This window comes from Somniosus microcephalus, chromosome 33 (assembly GCF_052327205.1).
Source record: "Somniosus microcephalus isolate GS21.2 chromosome 33, FLI_Smic_1.0, whole genome shotgun sequence".
Lineage (NCBI taxonomy): Eukaryota > Metazoa > Chordata > Chondrichthyes > Squaliformes > Somniosidae > Somniosus > Somniosus microcephalus.
The window spans coordinates 35,595,858-35,620,946 of NC_141019.1; the positions used below are offsets into that span (position 1 = coordinate 35,595,858).

Consider the following 25,089-nt stretch of genomic DNA (forward strand, 5'->3'; position numbering starts at 1 on the left):
ATACGGTCTCGTACCAGCAGGTTTCGAAACAGCTTCTACCCCCAGGCCATAAGACTCATGAACGAATAATTTATTATTATTTATTACTGTTGTTTTATTTATTAATACTGTATTTCTATTAGTATTTTATCATTGTTATGTCATATTTATTCCAATGTTGGGAGGACTTGTAAAAATCAACATTTCATTGTTGTTGGGGGTTTCTCTTGCTCGTTCTGGTCTCCTGCCAGGCTTTGTACAATAATTACCCTTGAGTGGTTCGACCCACTCCCCCTACGGTTCTAGACCTTGGACTTAGATGCAGAGAACTGTAGTGCAGAGAAAGGACTCAATAGACCAGGTTGAATAGCACGAAATGGATGCTTTTATTTTAAACAGTTTGAAGCATTACAAAATACATGTCATAGGCACAGATTAAATTAACTACAATCATGCACAAATTTATGAACTTGACTCTATGGAAATGGGGAACACACGGCACATCGAAAAAGGGAAAACACATTACGATTACCCTTAACTCCCTCCCCTATACCTAAACTAAGTTTCGACCTGAGGAACTTGGGATCATGCTCACCACTCTCAAAATCGCGAAAAAGGGGGTTCGCAGCCTTTTGGCACCGCTTTCCGTCGTCACGTGGATTTGGAAACTTCTGGCGCAGTCGATATTCTCTCTCTCTCTCTCTCGAGGCGGCGGGGTAGACACAGCCTCGATGAGCGCTCGTCAAGGTTGAAGATCAGCTACAAGCTGTTGAAGAACTGCATACAAATGGGAGAATCTGATGGTCTCTGGCCGAATGGTATGCCGAGGACCTTTCTCGCTCCCGCCTGGCTCGGTGGCTTTCCAGAGGGTTTCTTCTCCTTCGGCCTGGGTTGTCGATGTGTCGATGATCTCCCGACCCCAGTACCCGGGCCACCCTCGTCGTCTTCTCGTCGTGGCCGAGCCTTGTCTGGCTGAACACTGACCACGTTGTCTTTTCACCGAAATTGTCCGTCCGAAGCGTCTTTAAAAAGACGAAGCGTCTTCATCGATTCCGAAGCTACCGAGGTAGAAGAGGCGCCGATCCTGGATTGGTGTAACCGTCACCGTCCGTCCTTCGTTCGTCTGTTCGTTCCGTCGATGACTCCGATCGTTCTCCGATTCACTCCGTAACGTTTGATGGACTTTCAATCCATAGTTATACTCTTTTGGGACAGTCTTATCTCCCGCCAAATCATAGTCCTGTCTTTGTATTAATTTTGGCGGGCAGAAATCTCTGCAGGGGCGCTTTGTCTTGTAACGGGAGCCGGTGATAGCTTAACTGGCCTTCCTGGCCGATAATGTCTTTTAATGTCTTTTACATTGTCATCGCGACTCGGTTCGCATATTGATCGGTCCGGAGATTTTCCTTGATGGCTGTTAAACGGTTTCTCCTTTGTACAATAAATGGGTATAAGTGTTTTTGCATTGTCCGCCCATATCTTGATGGGCCCCATCCTGTACTTAGAATCCATTGAATATGTATGCTGTTTCCCTGAGTTTCGGTTCCCAGATACTGGCTTTCGCGGGCTTACTGTCTTCAATCCACAAGCCCGTCTGGCTTGCAGTAACAGAAATAAAATGGTTCAGAAACTGACCACGAGGCCCGGCGGCCATTTTGTATGCCCTTTTATCAAAGGTTTTTCTGTGCAAGCTTACTTTGGTCAATAAACTGTCTTATTTTATCTTGTTTTCTTGCGTGATTATTGCTGAAAATTTCGAATCTTACATTGTGCACTACACACGTCTGCTGCATATATGACAAATAAAATTGAATTGAATGTGGCTCGGTGTCAAATTTGTTGCCTTATAATACTCCTGTGAAGCGCCTTGGGACGTCTTACTACGTTAAAGGCGCTATATAACATAGAAACATAGAAAAATAGGAGCAGGAGTCGGCCATTCGGCCCTTCTCCGCCATTCAATATGATCATGGCTGATCCTCTATCTCAATACCATATTCCCGCTCTCTCCCCATACCCCTTGATGCCTTTTGTGTCTAGAAATCTATCTATCTCCTTCTTAAATATATTCAGCGACTTGGCCTCCACAGCCTTCTGTGGTAGAGAATTCCACAGGTTCACCACCCTCTGAGTGAAGACATTTCTCCTCATCTCAGTCCTAAATAGAAACATAGAAGATAGTAGCAGGAGTAGGCCATTCGGCCCTTCGAGCCTGCTCTGCCATTCAACGAGATCATGGCTGATCATCCAAACCCTAGCACCCAGTCCCTACACCGACAGCCATCCCACCCAAGCCCTATCCCCGTAACCCCACGTATTTAATCCCCCCTAACACTAAGGGTCAATTTTTTTTTTAAATCATGGTCAATCAACCTAACCCGCACATCTTTGGACTGTGGGAGGAAACCGGAGCACCCGGAGGAAACCCACGCAAACACGGGGAGAATGTGCAAACTCCACACAGACAGTCACCCGAGGCTGGATTCGAACCCGGGTCCCTGGCGCTGTGAGGCAACAGTGCTAACCACTATGCCACCGTGCTAACCACTATGCCAATGTCCTACCCCGTATCCTGAGACTGTGACCCCTCGTTCTAGACCCCCCCAGCCAGGGGGAAACATCCTCCCTGCATCCAGTCTGTCTAGTACCGTCAGAATTTTATACCTTTCAATGAGATTCCCTCTCATTCTTCTAAACTCTAGTGAATACAGGCCTAGTCGACCCAATCTCTCCTCATACGACAGTCCTGCCATCCCAGGAATCAGTCTGTTAAATACAAGTTATGTTGTTATGGTCATCTATTCCTTGATGGACAAGATTTAAGGGGTGATCTAAATTTTTTTGAAGTGTAGTCACTGTTGTAATGTAGGAAACACGGCAGACAATTTGCGCACAGCAAGCTCCCACAAACAGCAATGTGATAAGTGACCAGATCATCTGTTTTTAGTGATGTTGGTTGAGGGATAAATATTGGCCCCAGGACACCGGGGATAGCTCCCCCCTGCTCTTCTTCGAAATAGTGGCCCTGGGATCTTTTACATCCACCTGAGAGGGCAGACGGGGCCTCGGTTTAATGACTCATCCGAAAGACGGCACCTCCGACAGTGCGGCGCTCCTTCAGTACCGCCCCTCTGACAGTGCAGCGCTCCCTCAGTACCGCCCCTCCGACAGTGCGGCGCTCCCTCAGTACCGCCCCTCCGACAGTGCGGCGCTCCCTCAGTACCGCCCCTCCGACAGTGCGGCGCTCCCTCAGTACCGCCCCTCCGACAGTGCGGCGCTCCCTCAGTACCGCCCCTCCGACAGTGCGGCGCTCCCTCAGTACCGCCCCCCCGACAGTGCGGCGCTCCCTCAGTACCGCCCCTCCGACAGTGCGGCGCTCCCTCAGTACTGTCCCTCCGACAGTGCGGCGCTCCCTCAGTACTGCCCCTCCGACAGTGCGGCGCTCCCTCAGTACTGCCCCTCCGACAGTGCGGCGCTCCCTCAGTACTGCCCCTCCGACAGTGCGGCGCTCCCTCAGTACTGCCCCTCCGACAGTGCGGCGCTCCCTCAGTACTGCCCCTCCGACAGTGCGGCGCTCCCTCAGTACTGCCCCTCCGACAGTGCGGCGCTCCCTCAGTACTGCCCCTCCGACAGTGCGGCGCTCCCTCAGTACCGTCCCTCCGACAGTGCGGCGCTCCCTCAGTACTGCCCCTAACAGTGCGGCGCTCCCTCAGTACTGCCCCTAACAGTGCGGCACTCCCTCAGTACTGCCCCTAACAGTGCGGCACTCCCTCAGTTCTGCCCCTCCGACAGTGCGGCGCTCCCTCAGTACTGCCCCTAACAGTGCGGCACTCCCTCAGTATTGCCCCTAACAGTACTGCGCTCCCTCAGTACTGCCCCTAACAGTGCAGCACTCCCTCAGTATTGCCCCTAACAGTACTGCACTCCCTCAGTACTGCCCCTAACAGTGCGGCGCTCCCTCAGTATTGCCCCTAACAGTGCGGCACTGCCTCAGTATTGCCCCTAACAGTGCGGCACTCCCTCAGTACTGCCCCTAACAGTGCGGCACTGCCTCAGTATTGCCCCTAACAGTGCGGCACTCCCTCAGCACTGCCCCTAACAGTGCGGCGCTCCCTCAGTACTGCCCCTAACAGTGCGGCACTCCCTCAGTACCACCCCTAACAGTGCGGCACTCCCTCAGTACCGCCCCTAACAGTGCGGCACTCCCTCAGTATTGCCCCTAACAGTGCGGCACTCCCTCAGTACCGCCCCTAACAGTGCGGCACTCCCTCAGTATTGCCCCTAACAGTGCGGCACTCCCTCAGTATTGCCCCTAACAGTGCGGCACTCCCTCAGTACTGCCCCTCCGACAGTGCAGCACTCCCTCAGCACTGCCCCTAACAGTGCGGCACTCCCTCAGTACTGCCCTAACAGTGCGGCACTCCCTCAGTACTGCCCCTAACAGTGCGGCACTCCCTCAGCACCGCCCCTAACAGTGCGGCACTCCCTCAGTACTGCCCCTAACAGTGCGGCACTCCCTCAGTACTGCCCCTAACAGTGCGGCACTCCCTCAGTATTGCCCCTAACAGCGCGGCACTCCCTCAGCACTGCCCCTAACAGTGCGGCGCTCCCTCAGCACCGCCCCTAACAGTGCGGCGCTCCCTCAGTACTGCCCCTCCGACAGTGCAGCACTCCCTCAGTACTGCCCCTAACAGTGCGGCACTCCCTCAGTATTGCCCCTAACAGTGCGGCACTCCCTCAGTACCGCCCCTAACAGTGCGGCACTCCCTCAGTATTGCCGCTAACAGTGCGGCACTCCCTCAGTATTGCCCCTAACAGTGCGGCACTCCCTCAGTACTGCCCCTCCGACAGTGCAGCACTCCCTCAGCACTGCCCCTAACAGTGCGGCACTCCCTCAGTACTGCCCCTAACAGTGCGGCACTCCCTCAGTACTGCCCCTAACAGTGCGGCACTCCCTCAGCACCGCCCCTAACAGTGCGGCACTCCCTCAGTACTGCCCCTAACAGTGCGGCACTTCCCTCAGTACTGCCCCTAACAGTGCGGCACTCCCTCAGTATTGCCCCTAACAGCGCGGCACTCCCTCAGCACTGCCCCTAACAGTGCGGCGCTCCCTCAGCACCGCCCCTAACAGTGCGGCGCTCCCTCAGTACTGCCCCTCCGACAGTGCAGCACTCCCTCAGTACTGCCCCTAACAGTGCGGCACTCCCTCAGTATTGCCCCTAACAGTGCGGCACTCCCTCAGTACCGCCCCTAACAGTGCGGCACTCCCTCAGTATTGCCCCTAACAGTGCGGCACTCCCTCAGTATTGCCCCTAACAGTGCGGCACTCCCTCAGTACTGCCCCTCCGACAGTGCAGCACTCCCTCAGCACTGCCCCTAACAGTGCGGCACACCCTCAGTACTGCCCCTAACAGTGCGGCACTCCCTCAGTACTGCCCCTAACAGTGCAGCACTCCCTCAGTACCCCGCCCCTAACAGTGCGGCACTCCCTCAGTACTGCCCCTAACAGTGCGGCACTCCCTCAGTACCGCCCCTAACAGTGCGGCGCTCCCTCAGCACTGCCCCTCCGACAGTGCAGTGAGCCACAGCTGAGAGTAGAATCAGAAGGATGTGTCTGAGGATTCTGGACAATGCAGTGTTAATGTTTCAGGGTGTGTGACTGTGCGTTTGCTATGCATTTTAAATTGCAAATCCTCCCCCCCCCCAACCAATTTGCAGTTTTATGACCTCCAGCCTGCAGACTGGGGAATTTTCTTTAAGCAGAACTCTGCTCATCATTCTCCCTATCCCTCTTTTATTAAATCCCTTCCTGGAAATTGCATTGCAGTTGCATCATGCTTACTCTGCACCTCCTTGAGTCATCGGGACTGGCGACTGGCCCGGCCTCCCCCCACACACCGGGCCTGTCAATCAAAGGCCAGCTCCCGCCCCGCCCCCCCCAGCCTCACCGCCATTGGCTGGCGGGGGCCGGGCGGCGGCGCTGATTGGCCCGCCCGCGCCGTCAATCACCGCCTCCCCCGGGGACTCCGCCCGGCTGCAGCGCAAAGGGCGAATTTCGAGCATTCAGATCCGACTCGCCAGAACTCGACAATGTGGAAAATGAAAGCTCAGCTCTCCCCAAGAAATCAGCTGCAGATCCGCAAGGGGCCCCATCTAAATCACCAATGCAACGCCACGGTAAGTCTGGTCCCTTTTGTATAATACTGAAAATGTTTTTTTTAAATATATATATGTAATAAATTAATCTCCCCTTTCTTATGTCACCCCTTTGTCTCTTTTCTGTCAATTCAATTCAATTCAATTCAAATCAAATCGCTTTATTGGCATGACAAGGTACATCTTATGTTGCCAAAGCATCGAAAAACATTTATGGTTGAACACATAAACGCAGGTCTATCCATACAGTGTATAAACAGATATATCCCTGAGTGTATAAATATACATTCATATAATTTGTATATACTAACATAGAAACATAGAAGATAGGAGCAGGAGTAGGCCATTCGGCCCTTCGAGCCTGCTCCGCCATTCAATGAGATCATGGCTGATCATCCAAATTCAGTACCCTGTCCCTGCCTTCTCCCCATATCCCTTGATCCCTTTAGCCTCAAGAAATATATCTAACTCTTTCTTGAATATACGCGGGGGACCTCAGCAACGGCACCGGACCTCAGGCGCTAGGCAGGGGGAGGGGCCGGAGAGAGGGACAGAGGGGAGTGGGGGAGCGGGGGAGGAGGGGAGCGGGGGAGGAGGGGAGCGGGGGAGGGGAGAGGGAGGGGAGGGAGGGGAGGGGAGGGAGAGAGGGGAGGGATAGGACAGGGAGAGGACATGACAGGGAGAGGGGGGACACACAGGGGCAGGGAGACCAAACGCCCCAAAATTGCCCTCGCGGGGCTCCCCAGCTAGTATTTAATGAACTAGCCTCCACCGCCCTCTGTGGCAGAGAATTCCACAGGGTCACCACTCTCTGGGTGAAGAAATTCCTCCTCATTTCAGTCCTAAATGGCTTACCCCTTATCCTTAGACTATGACCCCTGGTTCTGGACTCCCCCGCCATCGGGAACATCCTTCCTGCATCTAGTCTGTCCAGACCTGACAGAATTTTATAGGTTTCGATGAGATCCCCTCTCAATCTTCTAAACTCTTTTCTTAGATGTAATGGTTGTCCCTCTGTTTATGGCAAGCTGTAACATAGTGTGCCGCTAGGGTTACATAATTTCTCATAATCATAATCAACTTTATTGTCATTGCAGTACAACGAAATGTAGGCTTGCGGCTCCCGAGAGTGTACATTTAGATTAAGACATTTAAACATTCAACATTCATGTGGCTTGTAATACATTAACATATAACCATAATAAAGTGCATTGGCAGATGTGCAGGCTTTAGAGTTTATTTGTGGAGTTCAGTAGGATGACAGCCCTGGGAAAGAAGCTGTTCCTAAATCTGGTCGTACGGGTGCGAATGCATCTGTAGCATCTCCCAGATGGCAGGAGGGCAAACAGACTGTGGCTGGGGTGGGTAGGGTCTTTGACGATGGACCGTGACCTCCGTAAACAGCGTTTCTGGTATATGTGCTCTATGGTCGGTAGCTGGGTGTAGGTATGGGAGTTTTTGTTTGTCATTCAAATTTCTGAATTCAGGGCATATTTTTGTGAACTTTGGGTAGAAATTCTCCCTTATGCCCTGATATTTTCCACAAGCTGTGAGGAAGTGCATCTCTGTCTCCACCACTCCCTGACTGCAGTGAGAGCATATCCTGTCCTCTCTTGGTAGCCGGGTCTGCCTGTGTCTGCCTTTTTCGATGGCCAGGCTATGTTCACTAAGTCTGTACATTGTCAAGGTTTTTCGCAGTTTGCTATCCTTTACCATGGTCAGGTATTCAGCCATGTTGTATTGTCTGTTTAGGGCCAAGTAGCAATTGAGTTTGTTTTGGGTTTTTGTTGTTTCTGCCCAATATGACAGATATTTTTCCTTTTGCTTAGTGACAATTGTGTTGGGTCGAATTCTCTGTGCTACGATGTCACTGTCCTGGGACTGGTTATTGTTAGTAGTGTTAGTAGTTACTTCACTGAGTCCCAGGACTAGTTGATTGAGGGTATTCTTCTTTATGATCCTCTCTTGGCATTTCAGGGCTTCGTAATGATAGCAGTGGGGGTTGCTCATTTTTAGGTGTCTCCCTTGCATTTATTTCCCCCATGCCTCCTCCCTTAACTTTTACCTTTCAAGTAGAATTATGTCTTTTTTAATTCGTTTTATGGGATGTATTAAATATATTCAAGAAGGAGTTGGATTTATTTCTTAAGGCTAAAGGGAATCAAGGGCTATGGGGAGAAGGCAGGGACAGGGTACTGAATTTGGATGATCAGCCATGATCTCATTGAGTGGCGGAGCAGGCTCGAGGGGCCGAGTGGCCTACTCCTGCTCCTATCTTCTATGTTTCTATAGAAAGGGTTTTCACCCGAAGCGTTGACTCTATTTTCTCTCCACAGATGTTGCCTGGCCTGCTGAGTTTTTACAGCATTTTCTGTTGTTAATTCGGACTTCCAGCATCTGCAGTATTTTGCTATTATTCTATGTGGGCGTCCCTGGTAAGGTCAGCATCTATTGCCTGTCCTCTAATTGCCCTTGATGGCAGGAATGACGTATGAGGAGAGATTGGGTCAATTGGGTTTATACTCGCTGGAGTTTAGAAGAATGAGAGGGGATCTCATTGAAACTTATAAAATTCTAACAGGACTAGACAGACTAGATGCAGGAAGGATGTTCCCGATGGCAGGGGAGTCCAGAACCAGGGGTCACAGTCTAAGGATAAGGGGTAAACCATTTAGGACAGAGATGAGGAGGAATTTCTTCACCCAGAGAGTGGTGAACCTGTGGAATTCTCTACCACAGAAGGCAGTAGAGGCCAATTCATTAAATATATTCAAGAAGGAGTTAGATATATTTCTTAAGGCTAAAGGGATCAAGGGATAGAGGACTGGCTATCTAACAGAAGGCAGAGAGTTGGGATAAATGGTTCATTCTCAGACTGGCAATCAGTAACTAGTGGTGTTCCGCAGGGGTCAGTGCTGGGTCCCCAACTCTTTACAATCTATATTAACGATTTGGAGGAGGGGACCGAGTGTAACATATCAAAGTTTGCAGATGATACTAAGATGGGAGGGAAAGTAGTGAGTGAGGAGGACATAAAAAACCTGCAAGGGGACATAGACAGGCTAAGTAAGTGGGCAGAGATTTGGCAGATGGAATACAATACTGGAAAGTGTGAGGTTATGCACTTTGGCAGGAAAAATCGTAGAGCAAGTTATTATCTTAATGGCAAGAAACTGGAAAGTACTGAAGTACAAAGGGATCTGGGGGTCCTGGTGCACGAAACTCAAAAGGTTAGTATGCAGGTGCAGCAAGTGATTAAGAAGGCCAATGGAATGTTGGCTTTCATTGCTAGGGGGATAGAATATATAAATAGGGAGGTATTGCTTCAGTTGTACAAGGTATTGGTGAGACCACACCTGGAATACTGCATACAGTTTTGGTGTCCATACTTAAGAAAAGACATACTTGCTCTCGAGTCAGTACAAAGAAGGTTCACTCGGTTAATCCCGGGGATGAGGGGATGGACGTATGAGGAGAGGTTGAGTAGATTGGGACTCTACTCATTGGAGTTCAGAAGAATGAGAGGCGATCTTATTGAAACATATAAGATTGTGAAGGGGTTGGATCGGGTGGATGCGGGGAAGATGTTCCCGATGATGGGCGAAACTAGAACTAGGGGGCATAGTCTTAGAATAAGGGGCTGCTCTTTCAAAACTGAGATGAGGAGGAACTACTTCACTCAGAGGGTGGTAGGTCCATGGAATATGCTGCCCCAAAAAGCTGTAGAAGCTACATCATTACATAAATTTAAAACAGAAATAGACAGTTTCCTAGAAGTAAAGGGAATTAAGGGTTACGGGGAGCAGTCAGGAATTTGGACATGAGTCTAGGTTCGGATCGGTCATGGCCCTGTGGGTGGCGGAGCGGGCCCAGGGGCCGTGTAGCCTGATCCTGCTCCTATTCCGTGTGTCTAATTCTGTTAGATTCAGGAGATGGTTCTGTGATAGTGGATTGGCGGCTAGGATCAGATCAGCCATGATCTTAGTGAATGGCGGAGTAGGCTCGAGGGACCGAATGGCCTACTCCTGCTCCTATCTTCTATGTTTCTGTGTTGAGAAGGTGGTGGTGAGCCGTCTTCTTGAACCGCTGCAGTCCCGTGTGGTGAAGGTGCTCCCACAGTGCTGTTAGGGAGGGAGTCCCAGGATTCTGACCCAGCGATGATGAAGGAACGGCCGATATATTTCTAAGTCAGGATGGTGTGTGACTCGGAGGGGAACTTGGAGGTGGTGGTGTTCCCATGCGCCTGCTGCCCTTGTCCTTCTAGGCGGTTGAGGTCGCGGGTTTGGGAGGTGCTGCCGAAGAAGCCTTGGCGAGTTGCTGCAGTGCATCTTGTAGATGGTACACACTGCAGCCACGGTGCGCCGGTGGTGGAGGGAGTGAATGTTTATGGTGGTGGATGGGGTGCCCATCAAGCGGGCTGCTTTGTCCTGGATGGTGTCGAGCTTCTTGAGTGTTGTTGGAGCTGCACTCATCCAGGCACGTGGAGAGTATTCCATCACACTCCTGACTTGTGCCTTGTAGATGGTGGAAAGGCTTTGGGGAATCAGGAGGTGAGACACTCGCTGCAGAATACCCAGCCTCTGACCTGCTCTTGTAGCCACAGTATTTATGTGGCTGGTCCAGTTAAGTTTCTGGTCAATGGTGACCCCCCAGGATATTGATGGTTAGGGTTTTTTTTAAATTAATGCTGTCAAATGTGCGAAATGAAATATATTGCGATGGCTGGGTCGACCCCGCTCCAAATACAAATTAATATTCAGTTCGGTTCAGTCCGCAAGCGTGACCCCGAGCTTCCGGTCGTTTTAATTCTCCGCTCCGCTCGCACTCTGACCTCTCTGTCCTCGGCCTCCTACACTGTCTCAGTGAAGCTCAGTGGGAGGGGAGTGGGGGTGGTTGGAGGGGAGGGTGGGGCGTTTATGTGATGGAACCTTGGCCCGACAGAGTTGCCCACCCAAAGTCCTCTTGAACCGCCAACTATCACACTTTTGAGATGGCCCGAGTGACCCCCCCCCCCCCACCACCTCGCTCTTTTTCTCAAGGTCGTTAACCTTTAACCCTCAGAGATCGGGACACGTTGCCGAGGCAGAACGGCCAGTGGCGGTACTGCAATGGAACAGAAACAATTTAAAGAAAGGAACTCGCATTTATACAGCGTTCTTCACGGCCGCAGGACGTCCCAAAGCGCTTTACAGCCAATTAAGTACTTTATTGATGTGTAGTCACTGTTGTAATGTAGGAAATGCGGCAGCCAATTGCGCACAGCAAGCTCCCACAAACAGCAATGTGATAAATGAAAAAGATCCCACGGGCCGCTATTTCGAAGAAGAGCAAGGGAGTTCTCCCCGGTGTCAAAATTCCCTTGACTCTGGAAAAGTCCTGGCGGATTGGAAAAATCGCAAACGTAACGCCCTTATTCAAAAGAGGGAGACAGAAAGCAGGAAACTATAGGCCAGTTAGCCTAACATCTATCATTGGCAAAATGCTCGAATCCATTATTAAGGAAGTAGTAGCAGGACATTTGGAAATTCATAATACAATCAAACAGTCAACATGGTTTTATTATCGTGTTTGACAAATCTATTAGAGTTCTTTTGAGGAGGTAATGAGCAGGGTGGATAAAGGGGAACCAGTAGATGTAGTGTATTTGGATTTCCAAAAGGCATTCGACAAGCTGCCACATAAAAGGTTACTGCATAAGGTAAGCGCTCACGGGGTTGGGGGTAATATATTAGCATGGATAGAGGATTGGGTAACTAACAGAAAGCAGAGAGTCGGGATAAATGGGTCATTTTCAAGATGGCAATCTGTAACTAGTTGGGTGCCGCAGGGATCAGTGCTGGGACCTCAACTATTTACAATCTATATTAATGACTTGGATGAAGGGACCGTGTGTACTGTAGCCAAATTTGCTGACGATACACAGATAGGTGGGAAAGCAAGTTGTGAGGAGGACACAGAGTCTGCAAAGGGATATAGATAGGTTAAGTGAGTGGGCAAGAATTTGGCAGATGGAGTATAATGTGGGAAAATGTGAGGTTATCCACTTTGGTAGGAAAAATAAAAAAGCAAACTGTTACTTAAATGGGGAGAGATTACAAAATGCTGAGGTACAGAGGGGTCTGGGGGTCCGAGTACATGAATCACAAAAAGTTAACATGCAGGTACAGCAAGTAATTAGGAAGGCTAATGGAATGTTGGCCTTTATTGCAAAGGGGAATGGAGTATAAAAGTAGGGAAGTCTTGCTACAGCTGTACAGAGCGTTGGTGAGACCACACCTGGAGTACTCCGCACAGTTTTGGTCTCCTTATTTAAGGAAGGATATACTTGCATTGGAGGCAGTTCAGAGAAGGTTCATGAGGTTGATTCCTGGGATGAAGGGGTTGACTTATGAGGAAAGGTTGAGCAGGTTGGGCCGATACTCATTGGAGTTTAGAAGAGTGAGAGGGGATCTTATTGAAACATAAGATTCTGAGGGGGCTTGACAGGGTAGATGCTGAGAGGATGTTTCCCCTCGTGGGGGAATCTAGAACTAGGGGGCATAATTTTAGGATAAGGGGTCGCCCATTTAAGACAGAGATGAGGAGGAATTTCCTCTCTCAGAGGGTCGTGAATCTTTGGAATTCTCTATCCCAGAGAGCGGTGGAAGCTGAGTCATTGAATATATTCAAGGCGGAGACAGACAGATATTTGAGCAACAGGGGAGTCAAGGGAGGTCAAGGGTTATGGGGAGCGGGCAGGAAAGTGGAGTTGAGTTGAGGCTAAAAGCGGATCAGTCATGATCTCATTAAATGGCGGAGGAGGTTCGAGGGGCCGAATGGCCTGCTCCTGCTCCTATTTCTTATGTCCTTATGTTCTGGGGGGGTCAATATTTATCCCTCAACCAACATCACTAAAAACAGATGATCTGGTCATTTATCACATCGCTGTTTGTGGGAGCTTGCTGTGTGCAAACTGGCCTCCGCGTTTCCTACATTACAACTTCAAAATAAATGTACTTCATTGGCTCTTTGGGATGTCCTGAGGTGATGAAAGGCGCTGGAGAAATGCAAGTCTTTCTTTGATCTCAGCCAGGCAGAAGTTGGGGTACGGTGGGGGGGGGGGTGAGGGAGTGTGACGATAATTTGCCACTGAACCCCTTGGGTTATGGATGGGGAAATTAGTCGGGGGTTCTCGCTCCTGATCGTTACCCACCAGCAACGCACGTGCGAGAGTAGAGGGTCGCCCTCGGTGTCCTCAGTGACTGGAGACGCCGCCTTCGAGGTTGGAGCGGGGGCCAGAAAAAAAATTAATTCTCTCAGTCTGAGAAACGGAACAAAGACTTTGTTTTGCTAATTAAATATCGATCCTTCCGCAGATCTTGAGAAGACGAACAACCTGTGTGTGGACAACGTGATGAAAGGTATGACCAACCTCCACATCTCCTTCCTCTTCACCATCACCACCTGTTCCATGTCTCGTCGGGGATCCCAGCTCTTGGCCTTCGTAACGAGAGGGTTCGAGTACAGGAGCAAGGATGTCTTGCTGCAGTAGTACAGGGCCTTGGTGAGACCACACCTTGAGTACTGTGTGCAGTTTTGGTCGCCTTATCTGAGGAAGGATGTTCTTGCCATGGAGGGAGTGCAACGAAGATTCACCAGACTGATACCTGGGATGGCAGGAATGACGTATGAGGAGAGATTGGGTCGATTGGGCTTATATTCGCTAGAGTTTAGAAGAATGAGAGGGGATCTCATTGAAACTTATAAAATTCTACCAGGACTAGACAGACTAGATGCAGGAAGGATGTTCCCGATGGCGGGGGAGTCCAGAACCAGGGGTCACAGTCTAAGGATAAGGGGTAAGCCATTTAGGACTAAGATGAGGAGGAATTTCTTCACCCAGAGAGTGGTGAACCTGTGGAATTCTCTGCCACAGAAGGCAGTTGAGGCCAATTCATTAAATATATTCAAGAAGGAGTTGGATATATTTCTTAAGGCTAAAGGGATCAAGGGATATGGGGAGAAAGCAGGGACAGGGTACTGAATTTGGATGATCAGCCATGATCTCATTAAATGGCGGAGCAGGCTCGAGGGGCCGAATGGCCTACTCCTGCTCCTATCTTCTATGTTTCTATGTTGAGAAGGTGGTGGTGAGCCGTCGCCTTGAACCGCTGCAGTCCCGTGTGGTGAAGGTGCTCCCACAGCGCTGTTAGGGAGGGAGTTCCAGGATTTTGACCCAGCGACGATGAAGGAATGGCCGATTATATTTCTAAGTCAGGATGGTGTGTGACTCGGAGGTGGAACTTGGAGGTGGTGGTGTTCCCATGCGCCTGCTGCCCTTGTCCTTCTAGGTGGAAGAGGTCGCCGGTTTGGGAGGTGCTGCCGAAGAAGCCTTGGCGAGTTGCTGCAGTGCATCTTGTAGATGGTGCACACTGCAGCCACGGTGCGCCGGTGGTGGAGGGAGTGAGTGTTTAAGGTGGTGGATGGGGTGCCAATCAAGCGGGCTGCTTTGTCCTGGATGGTGTCGAGCTTCTCGACTGTTGTTGGAGCTGCACTCTGGAACTCACTGCCTGAAAGGGTGGTAGAGGCAGAAACCCTCGTCTCACTTAAAAAGTGCTTGAAATGCCGTAACCCCCAGGACTACGGCCCGAGAGCTGGAAAGTGGGATTAGGCTGGGATCGCTCTTTTTCGGCCGGCACGGACACGAGGGGCCGAATGGCCTCCATGATTCTATCTATGATTCTGTGCCAGCCCAGCAAGTCTCGAAACCCCACTTAGTCTGTGTGCAACGGGTGCGGGACAAAGTCGGAAGAGTCCAACTTTAAACCCAACACCATTAAATCCCCAATAAGGTTATTTCTCGTTAAAGCTGCAGCAATTATGCGCCAGTATTACATTTACAGATTAGGATTCAGTACAATGTGCATAGACAGCAACAACAGCTGCTGCCTCGACTAAATACTTTGCCCGCTCCCCCCCACTCCTGCAATTTTGTCCCACCCCCCTCCCGTGTGTTATAAACATGTTGCAAACATGTTGCATCAGGGAATTATCTCAAGTCTAGAATCTAAGCTTAACTCTCAGACATCTGCTACTGTGCTTCGAAGCTCCTGCCCACGGTTTGCTATTCCGGAGCCTGCTGATTCGAGTGCCTCTGTTCACTCATTCCTGGGAAGGTGGGAGTCGGGGGGAAGCACAGTGTTCTTGTGTGATTGAAGCTTCTCTTCAGCGGTGTATAATTAATATTGCGCTTTGTTTCAGCGCGTGACAGAGGCTGTGGCGTGTTTGTGTGTAATTAACAATTGCGGGGTAGGGAACCTTAATTCAATTTGTGTACTTGGCGACATTCCGCAGCGGTCACGTTTTGAGTATTGCTTGTGTTATTGACACGCGCTGCGATCCTGTGACTGACGGCCTGTGTGTTATGATCTCGTGCAGTTTATCGAGGCGTACTGGAGATGATGGCAGAATCACTACCCCCTGCTCCCTTGCCGCCTGCTCCTGTCCAACTGTCGGGGCAGGAGCTGGAGGCGTGGCTGGAGGACCTGGAGAGCGTTCTGTACCCTTCGCTGCCGGGAAACCCATCAGAAGACAGCAGGAAGCTCAGCCAACTGTGGTTGGAGGATATAGACAGCGTTCTGTACCCTTCATCGACACGAAACCCGTCGGAGGACAGCAAGAAGCTCGGCCAACTGTGGCTGGAGGATATAGACAGCGTTCTGTACCCTTCATCGACACGAAACCCGTCGGAGGACAGCAGGAAGCTCGGCCAACTGTGGCTGGAGGATATAGACAGCGTTCTGCACCCTTCATCGACACGAAACCCGTCGGAGGACAGCAGGAAGCTCGGCCAACTGTGGCTGGGGGATATAGACAGCGTTCTGTACCCTTCATCAATAGCAAATCCATCCGACGACAGCAAAAAGTTAGACCAACCTCCACAATTCACACAGGTAAGAGACCAAGACCGCCTACTTCCACCTTCTGTAACATCGCCCGTCTCCGCCCTCTGCCTCAGCTCGTCCGCTGCTGAAACCCTCATCCCTGCCCTTTGTTATCTCCAGACTCCGACTATTCCAACGCACTCCTGGCTGGCCTCCCACATTCCACCCTCCGTAAACTCCAGCTCGTTCAAAACTCTGCTTCCCCCGTGTCCTAACTCGCACCGAGTCCCGTTCACCCATCACCCCACCTGTGCTCGCTGACCCACACTGGCTCCCGGTCCGGCAACGCCTCGATTTCAAAATTCTCATCTGCGTGTTCGAATCCCTCCATGACCTCCTTGCCCCCCCCCTCCCTATCTCTGTAACTTCCTCCAGCTGCCGCCGTGTCCTAACTCGCACCGAGTCCCGTTCAGCCATCACCCCCACTGTGCTCGCTGACCTACACTGGCTCCCGGTTAAACAACGCCTCGAATTCAAAATTCTCACCCTTGTTTTCAAATCCCTCCGTGGCCTCCTTGCACCCCCTCCCTATCTCTAACCTCCAGCCCCCTACAACCCTCCCTATCTCTGTAACCTCCTCCAGCCCCCTACAACCCTCCCTATCTCTGTAACCTCTTCCAGCCCCCTACAACCCTCCCTATCTCTGTAACCTCCTCCAGCCCCCTACAACCCTCCCTATCTCTGTAATTTCCTCCAGCCCCTACAACCCTATCTCTGTAACCTCCTCCAGCCCCTACAACCCTCCCTATCTCTGTAACCTCCTCCAGCCCCTACAACCCTCCCCATCTCTGTAACCTCCTGCAGCACCCTACAACCCTCCCTATCTCTGTAACCTCCTCCAGCCCCTACAACCCTCCCTATCTCTGTAACCTCCTCCAGCACCCTACAACCCTCCCTATCTCTGTAACCTCCTCCAGCCCCTACAACCCTCCCTATCTCTGTAACCTCCTCCAGCACCCTACAACCCTCCCTATCTCTGTAACCTCCTCCAGCCCCTACACCCCTCCCTATCTCTGTAACCTCCTCCAGCCCCCTACAACCCTCCCTATCTCTGTAACCTCCTCCAGCCCCTACAACCCTCCCTATCTCTGTAACCTCCTCCAGCACCCTACAACCCTCCCTATCTCTGTAACCTCCTCCAGCCACCCCTATCTCGGTAACCTCCTCCAGCCCCAACAACCCTCCCCATCTCTGTAACCTCCTCCGGCCACTACAACCCTCCCTATCTCTAACCTCCTCCAGCCCCTACAACCATCCCTATCTCTGTAACCTCCTCCAGCCCTTACAACCCTCCCTTTTACAGAGATAGGGAGGGTTGTAAGGGCTGGAGGAGGTTACAGAGATGGGGAGGGTTGTAGGGGTCTGGAGGAGGTTACAGAGATAGGGAGGGTTGGAGGAGGTTACCGAGATAGGGAGGGTTGTGGGGGCTGGAGGAGGTTACCGAGATAGGGAGGGTTGTAGGGGCTGCAGGAGGTTACCGAGATAGGGAGGGTTGTGGGGGCTGGAGGAGGTTACCATGTGCCTGCCCATTTCACCGATCTGTCTATGTCCTCCTAAAGTCTGTCACTATCCTCCTCACTGTTTACTACATAAACCGTCCTAAATTCAACTCTGTTCTGTTCTCTTAGGCCGAATCTCGGTCGCCTGAACATCGCGACCACTCCCCGGTCTTCTGTCCCCCCGAGGTCGAAGTCAACACCAGCAATCTTCTAAGTACCATTGACCTGACCCAACGCGAGGACCTCTTCAACGCCTTCTCGGCCGAGCGCGACCCGGCCCACGGATCGCAGGAGGAGCGCGGGCCTGGCGCAACGGGTCCGCCCCCGCAGGAGCCATCGCCGCTCTCGTCCTCCTCCGCCAACAGCCCGTCGCCGGTCGGCGGGAGGCGCGGGGCCAAGAGGCGGAGGGCGGGCGGGTGCGACTGCACCAAGGCCGGCCGCGGAGGCAAGGAGCAGGGGCAGGAGAGGCAGGTGGCGGAGCTGTCGGAAGAGAACGAGCGCCTGCGAGGGATAATCACCCAGTTGACCGCTGAGGTACAGGAGGCCAGGAGACGGCTCATTGAGAAAATGGTCAATGTCAGTTGAGCAGTCCAGCGCAAAACAATCTCCAATCACAAGTCTTTTGAGTTTTATATCTTTAGAAACCTTCAAGGTTGTCACCCACCTAACATTCTTAATTGAATGAAGACCGTCTTGTCTGTGGTTGTGATTCAAGCCCAGTTAAGAGTGTCTTGCTGGCTTTTGAGACGAGATAACCTATTTAATTGAGTAGCAAAGGATCCCCAGGCACTTCACAGTCGGGGCATTGATCAGGAAGTAATGGGTAAGGGAGAGGACTGAAAGCATGGTTAGTGAGGTAGGATTTGAAGGAAGGAGGCAGGCAAGAGATAGATATCCAGGTTTGCTGATGATGCACAGCTGGGTGGGAATGTAAGTTGGGAGGAGGATGCAAGGAGGCTTCAAGGGGGCTACGGACAAGCTAAGTGAATGGGCAAGAACATGGCAAATGTGGAGAAATGTGAAGTTAACCACTTTGGTAGGAAAAATAGAAAAGCAGAGTTTTTTTTTAAATGGTGAGAGATTGGGAAATGTTGGTGTTCAGGGGGACCTGGGTGCCCTTGTACACGAATCACTGAAAGTTAACATGCAGGTACAGCGAGCAATTAAGAAAGCAAATGGTATGTTGGCCTTTATTACTCTTATACTCAAATCCTCTTGTAAAGATGTCTTACTGCATTGGCACCCCATCCACACCACCTTAACCATTCACTCCCTCCACCACCGGCGCACCGTGGCTGCAGTGTGCGCCATCTACAAGATGCACTGCAGCAACTCGCCAAGGCTTCTTCGGCAGCACCTTCCAAACCCGCCACCTCTACTGCCTAGGACGAGGGCAGCAGGCGCACGGGAACACCACCACCTCCAAGTCACACACCATCCTGACTTAGAAGTACATCAGCTGATCCTTCATCGTTGCTGGGTCAAAATCCTGGAACTCCCTCCCTAACAGCGCTGTGGGAGCACCTTCACCACACGGACTGCAGCGGTTCAAGAAGGTGGCTCACCACCACCTTGTCGAGGGCAATTAGGGATGGGCAATAAATGCTGGCCTTTCCAGCGACGCCCACATCCCATAAACGAATAAAAAAAAATTATATAGGGCCCTGGTGAGACCACACCTGGAGTACTGTGTACAGTTTTGGTCTCCTTACCTAAGGAAGGATATACTTGCCATAGAGGGAGTGCAACGAAGGTTCACCAGACTGGTTCCTGGGATGGGGGGATTGTCCTGTGAGGAGAGATTGAGTAGACTAGGCCTATATTCTCTGGAGTTTGGAAGAATGAGAGGGGATCACATTGAAACATTCAAAATTCTTCTAGGGCTTGACAGGGTAGATACCGAGAGCCTGTTTCCCCCCTGGCTGGAGAGTCTCGAACCAGGGGTCACAGTCTCAGGATAAGGGGTCGGCCATTTAGGACTGAGATGAGGAGGAATTTCTTCACTCAGAGGGTGGTGAATCTTTGGAATTCTCTGCCCCAGAGGGCTGTGGAGGCTCAGTCGTTGAGTATATTCAAGGCCAAGATCGATAGATTTTTGGATATTAAGGGAACCGAGGGATCGGGCAGGAAAGTGGAGTTGAGGTGGATGATCAGCCATGATCTTATTGAATGGCAGAGCAGGCTCGAGGGGCCGAACGGCCGACTCCTGCTCCTATTTCTTATGTTCTTTATGGAGATGGAGGTGGAGGGGTATCGGAAGACAAGGCAGGGAAGTGATGGTCAGGGTGTAACTCTTAGTTTACCACATACACCGTCCTGTTGTTCTTTAGCCCGAACCTTGGTCGCCTGAACATCGCGCCCAATCCCCGGTCTTGTGTCCCAGTGAGGGCAGTCAACACCAGCGATATTCTAGGTACCACTGACCTCGTCCAACACGAGGACCTCTTCTCGGCAGAGCGCGACCCAGTCAACGAGGGGCCTGGATAGAGTGGATAGGAAGGACCTATTTCCCCTTAGCAGAGAGGTCAAGAACCAGGGGGTATAGATTTAAAGTAATTGGTCGGAGGATTAGAGGGGTAGTTGAGAACTTTTTTCACCCAGAGGGTGGTGGGGGTCTGGAACTCACTGCCTGAAAGGGTGGTTGAACAGAAACCCTCATCACATTTAAAAAGTACTTGGATATGCACTCGAAGTGCCGTAACCTACAGGGCTACGGACCAAGAGCTGGAATAGGCTGGGATCGCTCTTTATTGGCTGGCATGGACACAGAGGGCCGAATGGCCTCCTTCTGTGCTGTAAAGCTCTTCTGAATTAGTTCAGAGCTCAGTCGAGGTCCGGTAAGGTTATCGCGTGCGTTTCCGCTGACCCTCCCCTCCCAGTGGTCCCTGGCAAACTCCTGCGGTACAGCGCGGCAATGCCAACCGTGCCATAGCCCAGGAGACCACTGGTTCCAACTACCCAACTCTGCCCTTGGCCATCACCATCGATTGAGGCACCAGTTTCTCTCCTCCTCCCCCCTGCCCCTGCCCCCGCCCCCCCCCCGATCTCAGTCACCCTCGTTTATATAATCGATCAGGAGTTAGATATATTTCTTAAAGCTAAAGGGATATGGGGAGAAAGCAGGGACGGGGTATTGAATTTGGATGACCAGCCACGATCGCATTGAATGGCGGAGCGGGCTCGAGGGGCCGAATGGCCTACTCCTGCTCCTATCTTCTATGTTTCTAACTAGTAACAATTAGCACACATGATGGGGGGAGAGGATTATTTAGGAACTCACAGCCACTGTTCAGGGTCAGAAATAGACAAACATACAGAGCTCGAAGTCCAGGTCCGTCTATATGCAAAAAGCAGACACACTTCGTGCATGATTTAAATGGGCTTCCGCCTTGCTGTAAGTAATAAAGCGTAAAGCACAAACCAGCACGACTGATGACACACAGGCGCCAAACCTTTTGGTGTGTAATGTTAGCGAGCGTGCGAATTTCCGCCCCAGTCGTAACCAGTAATCTCGTCCAGCTGGAACCCACCGTGTGTGTGTACGGGTCACGTCAACTTTGGCTGCTGCGTTTCCGGTCTCGTTAGCTGTTGCATCAATGTTGTTAAACGATTATACATTATATATGCATGAAGTTAATGTAATTTTTTTTCCACTTTGAATATTAAAAGGACGGTTGTCCCTTCACTGTCTCTGTGTGGTTTGAAATGGTTTCAATAACAGCTCCCATTTCTACAGCGCCTTTAATGTAGTAAAACATCCCAAGACGCTTCACAGGAGCGATTATCAAACAAAAATTGACACCGAGCCACATAAGGAGATACTAGGACAGGTTTTAAGGAGCGTCTTAAAGGAGGAGGAGAGGGGTGGAGAGGTTTAGGGAGGGAATTCCAGAGCTCGGGGCCCAGGTGGCTGAAGGCACAGCCGCCAATGGTGGAGCGATGGAAATCTGGGTGGATGCGCAAGAGGCCGGAATTGGAGGAGCGCAGAGATCTCGGAGGGTTGTAGGGGGCTGGAGGAGGTTACAGAGATAGGGAGGGTTGTAGGGGGCTGGAGGAGATTACAGAGATAGGGAGGGTTGCAGGGGGCTGGAGGAAGTTACAGAGATAGGGAGGGTTGTAGGGGGCTGGAGGAGGTTACAGAGATGGGGAGGGTTGTAGGGGGCTGGAGGAGGTTACAGAGATAGGGAGGGGTGTAGGGGCTGGAGGAGGTTACAGAGATAAGGAGGGTTGAAGGAGGTTACAGAGATAGGGAGGGTTGTAGGGGGCTGGAGGAGGTTATAGAGATAGGGAGGGTTGTAGGGACTGGAGGAGGTTAGAGATAGGGAGGGTTGTAGGGGGCTGGAGGAGGTTACAGTGATAGGGAGGGTTGTAGGGGGCTGGAGGAGGTTACAGAGATGGGGAGGGTTGTAGGGGGCTGGAGGAGGTTACAGAGATGGGGAGGGTTGTAGGGGGCTGGAGGAGGTTACAGAGATAGGGAGTTAGAGAGCTAGGGAGGGTTGTAGGGGGCTGGAGGAGGTTAGAGATAGGGAGGGTTGTAGGGGGCTGGAGGAGGTTACAGAGATGGGGAGGGTTGTAGGGGGCTGGAGGAGGTTACAGAGATGGGGAGGGTTGTAGGGGGCTGGAGGAGGTTAGCGATAGGGGCGAGGGTCACTTTAGGAAGGATGTCAGGGCCTTGGAGAGGGTGCGGAGGAGATTGACCAGAATGGTTCCAGGGGATGAGGGACTTCAGTGACGTGGAGAAGCTGGGGTTGTTCTCCTTGGAGCAGAGAAGGTTAAGGGGAGATTTATTGGAGGCGTTCAAAATTACGAGGGGTTTTGATGGAGCAGAGAGGAAGAAACGGTTTCCAGTGGCAGGAGGGTCGGTAACCAGAGGACACAGATTGAAGATAATCGGCAAAAGAACCAGAGGGGGAGATGAGGAGAATGTTTTTACGCAGCGAGTTGTTGTGATCTGGAACGCGCTGCCTGAAAGGGCGGTGGGAGCAGATTCAATAGTAACTTTCAAAAGGGGAATTGGATAAATACTTCAAGGGGAAAAATTCGCAGGGCTACGGGGGAAAGAGCAGGGGGGGGGGGGTGGAGTGGGACTAATTGGAGAGCTCGTTCAAAGAGCTGGCACAGGCACGATGGGCCGAATGGCCTCCTCCTGCGCTGTGAGATTCTGTGATTAGCTACTTTTACAATGAGAGATCATTTTAAATTAAAAAGGTTTATTTCTTATCCACTCCAGTACTTGTTGCAGTTCCACAAACCACATCACGGAGAATTTAAACCGTCACCAAAGGCGGGTTCCCACGGAATCAAACAGCAGTGTGCGAACTCCCAGTCGCCCCCCACCCTGCCTGTCTGCCCCCTGCCTCGCCCGACATACATATAAATGATCTAGACGAGGGAACTAGATGTAATATCTCCAAGTTTGCAGACGACACAAAGCTGGGTGGGCGTGTGTGCTGTGAGGAGGATGCCGAGAAACTCCAGGATGATTTGGACAGGCTGGGTGATTATACTGCATCTGCCAAGCATGTGCCCAATGTGGATAAATGCGAGGTTATCCACTTTGGTGGCAAAAACAGGAAGGCAGATTATCTGAGCGGCAATAGATTGGGAGAAGGGGAAGTGCAACGAGACCTGGGTGTCCTTGTGCACCAGCCGCTGAAGGTAAGCATGTAGGTGCAGCAGGTGGTTAAGAAGGCAAATGGTATGTTGGCCTTCGTAGCGAGAGGATTCGAGTACAGGAGCAAGGATGTCTTGCTGCAGTTGTACAGGGCCTTGGTGAGACCACACCTTGAGTATTGTGTGCAGTTTTGGTCGCCTTATCCGAGGAAGGATGTTCTTGCCATGGAGGGAGTGCAGCGAAGATTCACCAGACTGATACCTGGGATGGCAGGAATGACGTATGAAGAGAGATTGGGTCGATTGGGCTTATACTCGCTGGAGTTTAGAAGAATGAGAGGGGATCTCATTGAAACTTATAAAATTCTAACAGGACTGGACAGACTAGATGCAGGAAGGATGTTCCCGATGGCAGGGGGAGTCCAGAACCAGGGGTCACAGTCTAAGGATAAGGGGTAAGCCATTTAGGACAGAGATGAGGAGGAATTTCTTCACCCAGAGAGTGGCGAACCTGTGGAATTCTCTACCACACAAGGCAGTTGAGGCCAATTCATTAAATATATTCAAGAAGGAGTTGGATATATTTCTTAAGGCTAAGGGGATCAAGGGATATGGGGAGAAGGCATGGACAGGGTACTGAATTTGGATGATCAGCCATGATCTCATTAAATGGCGGAACATGCTCGAGGGGCCGAATGGCCGACTCCTGCTCCTATCTTCTATGTTTCTATGACAACAGTCTCCACCCCCCACCGCCCGAGATTTGTTGAAGAAAACACCAGAGCCTAGTCCCTGCATGGACTGAAACCCTGTCGCAGTAAAGAACACAGGGGAGGGGGGCGCGGGGGGAGCAGACAAACCCTCCGACAGAGCTGGTTGTGGGGGGGGGGGTAGCGGTTTAAGGGTAGCCGCAGACTCTGAGATCGAGGAGGAGGAGAACCGAATGGCAGCGGAAAACAATGGCAGCAGAAGACCGCCCGGCGTCTTGCCGGTTTCCAGACGGTCACTTATTTCTTCCCGGTGCTCTTCCCTTCCGCCAGCGACAAACGTTTCTTCAGATCCAGCAGGATGGTGACTTCGGCCGCGACCAGCGACTTCTCCGCTTTCTGGGCCTTCAGCTCACGGACACGATTTCCCTGGAGCAAGAGCCAGAGAGAGAGACAGAGACAGAGACAGAGACAGAGACAGAGAGAGACAGACAAAAAAATTAAAATAATCCAGAACACAAATCTTACGCCCATGAAACTTTGCTTCCTGCCGTCAATTACCCCCACACTCTCTCCCCCACACCCTCAACCTCACAACACCCCCCTCCACACCCTCAACCCCACAACACCGCCCTCCACCAGCTTCGCGAAAATGGCAACTCGCTGTCTGCCTCACTAGTAACTGGCATCGAGTGGCGTGAAATGTCTGTATTTCCGCACTGGATACATCGCAGGTATTTAGGACGGGTAACTACAAGCGCATTTGCCCTTTTTAACAACGTGACGAGTGCTAATGCCTGCCAGCTCGCACCAAGTCCCGCTCACCCATCACCGCCCCAGCCCCGTGCTCGCTGACCTACAGTGGCTCCCGGTTCAACAATGCCTCGATTTTACAATTCTTGTCCGTGTGTTCAAATCCCTCCGTGGCCTCCTCGCCCCCTCCTCCCTATCTCTGTAACCTCCTCCAGCCCCCTCCTCCCTATCTCTGTAACCTCCTCCAGCCCCCTCCTCCCTATCTCTGTAACCTCCTCCAGCCCCCTCCTCCCTATCCCTATCTCTGTAACCTCCTCCAGCCCACTACAACCTTCCCTATCTCTGTAACCTCCTCCAGCCTACTACACCCCTCCCCATCTCTGTAACCTCCTCCAGCCCCTACAACCCTCCCTATCTCTGCAACCTCCTCCAGCCCCCTACAACCCTCCCTATCTCTGT

The 25,089-nt window shown here is 51.5% G+C and overlaps 2 protein-coding genes across 6 annotated transcripts in view; one reads left to right on the forward strand and one right to left on the reverse strand.

The window, feature by feature from the left end:
• Window positions 1-6,020: 6,020 nt before the first annotated feature.
• Window positions 6,021-21,247, forward strand: ddit3 (DNA-damage-inducible transcript 3). Its single transcript, XM_085973047.1, has 4 exons — window positions 6,021-6,156; window positions 13,491-13,535; window positions 15,553-16,067; window positions 17,687-21,247. Exons 1-4 carry the CDS (start codon window positions 6,144-6,146, stop codon window positions 18,140-18,142), a joined length of 1,029 nt encoding a protein of 342 aa, XP_085829173.1. The 5' UTR covers window positions 6,021-6,143; the 3' UTR covers window positions 18,143-21,247.
• Window positions 21,248-22,747: 1,500 nt separating this feature from the next.
• Window positions 22,748-25,089, reverse strand: part of mars1 (methionyl-tRNA synthetase 1) — a 74,667-nt gene continuing 72,325 nt past the window's right edge. For all 5 annotated transcript variants that reach the window (XM_085973043.1, XM_085973044.1, XM_085973042.1 and 2 more), the window contains one exon: window positions 22,748-24,306. In XM_085973043.1, coding sequence (XP_085829169.1) covers window positions 24,178-24,306 — 129 coding nt within the window. In that variant the 3' untranslated portion in view covers window positions 22,748-24,177. The remainder of the gene's footprint in view (window positions 24,307-25,089) is intronic.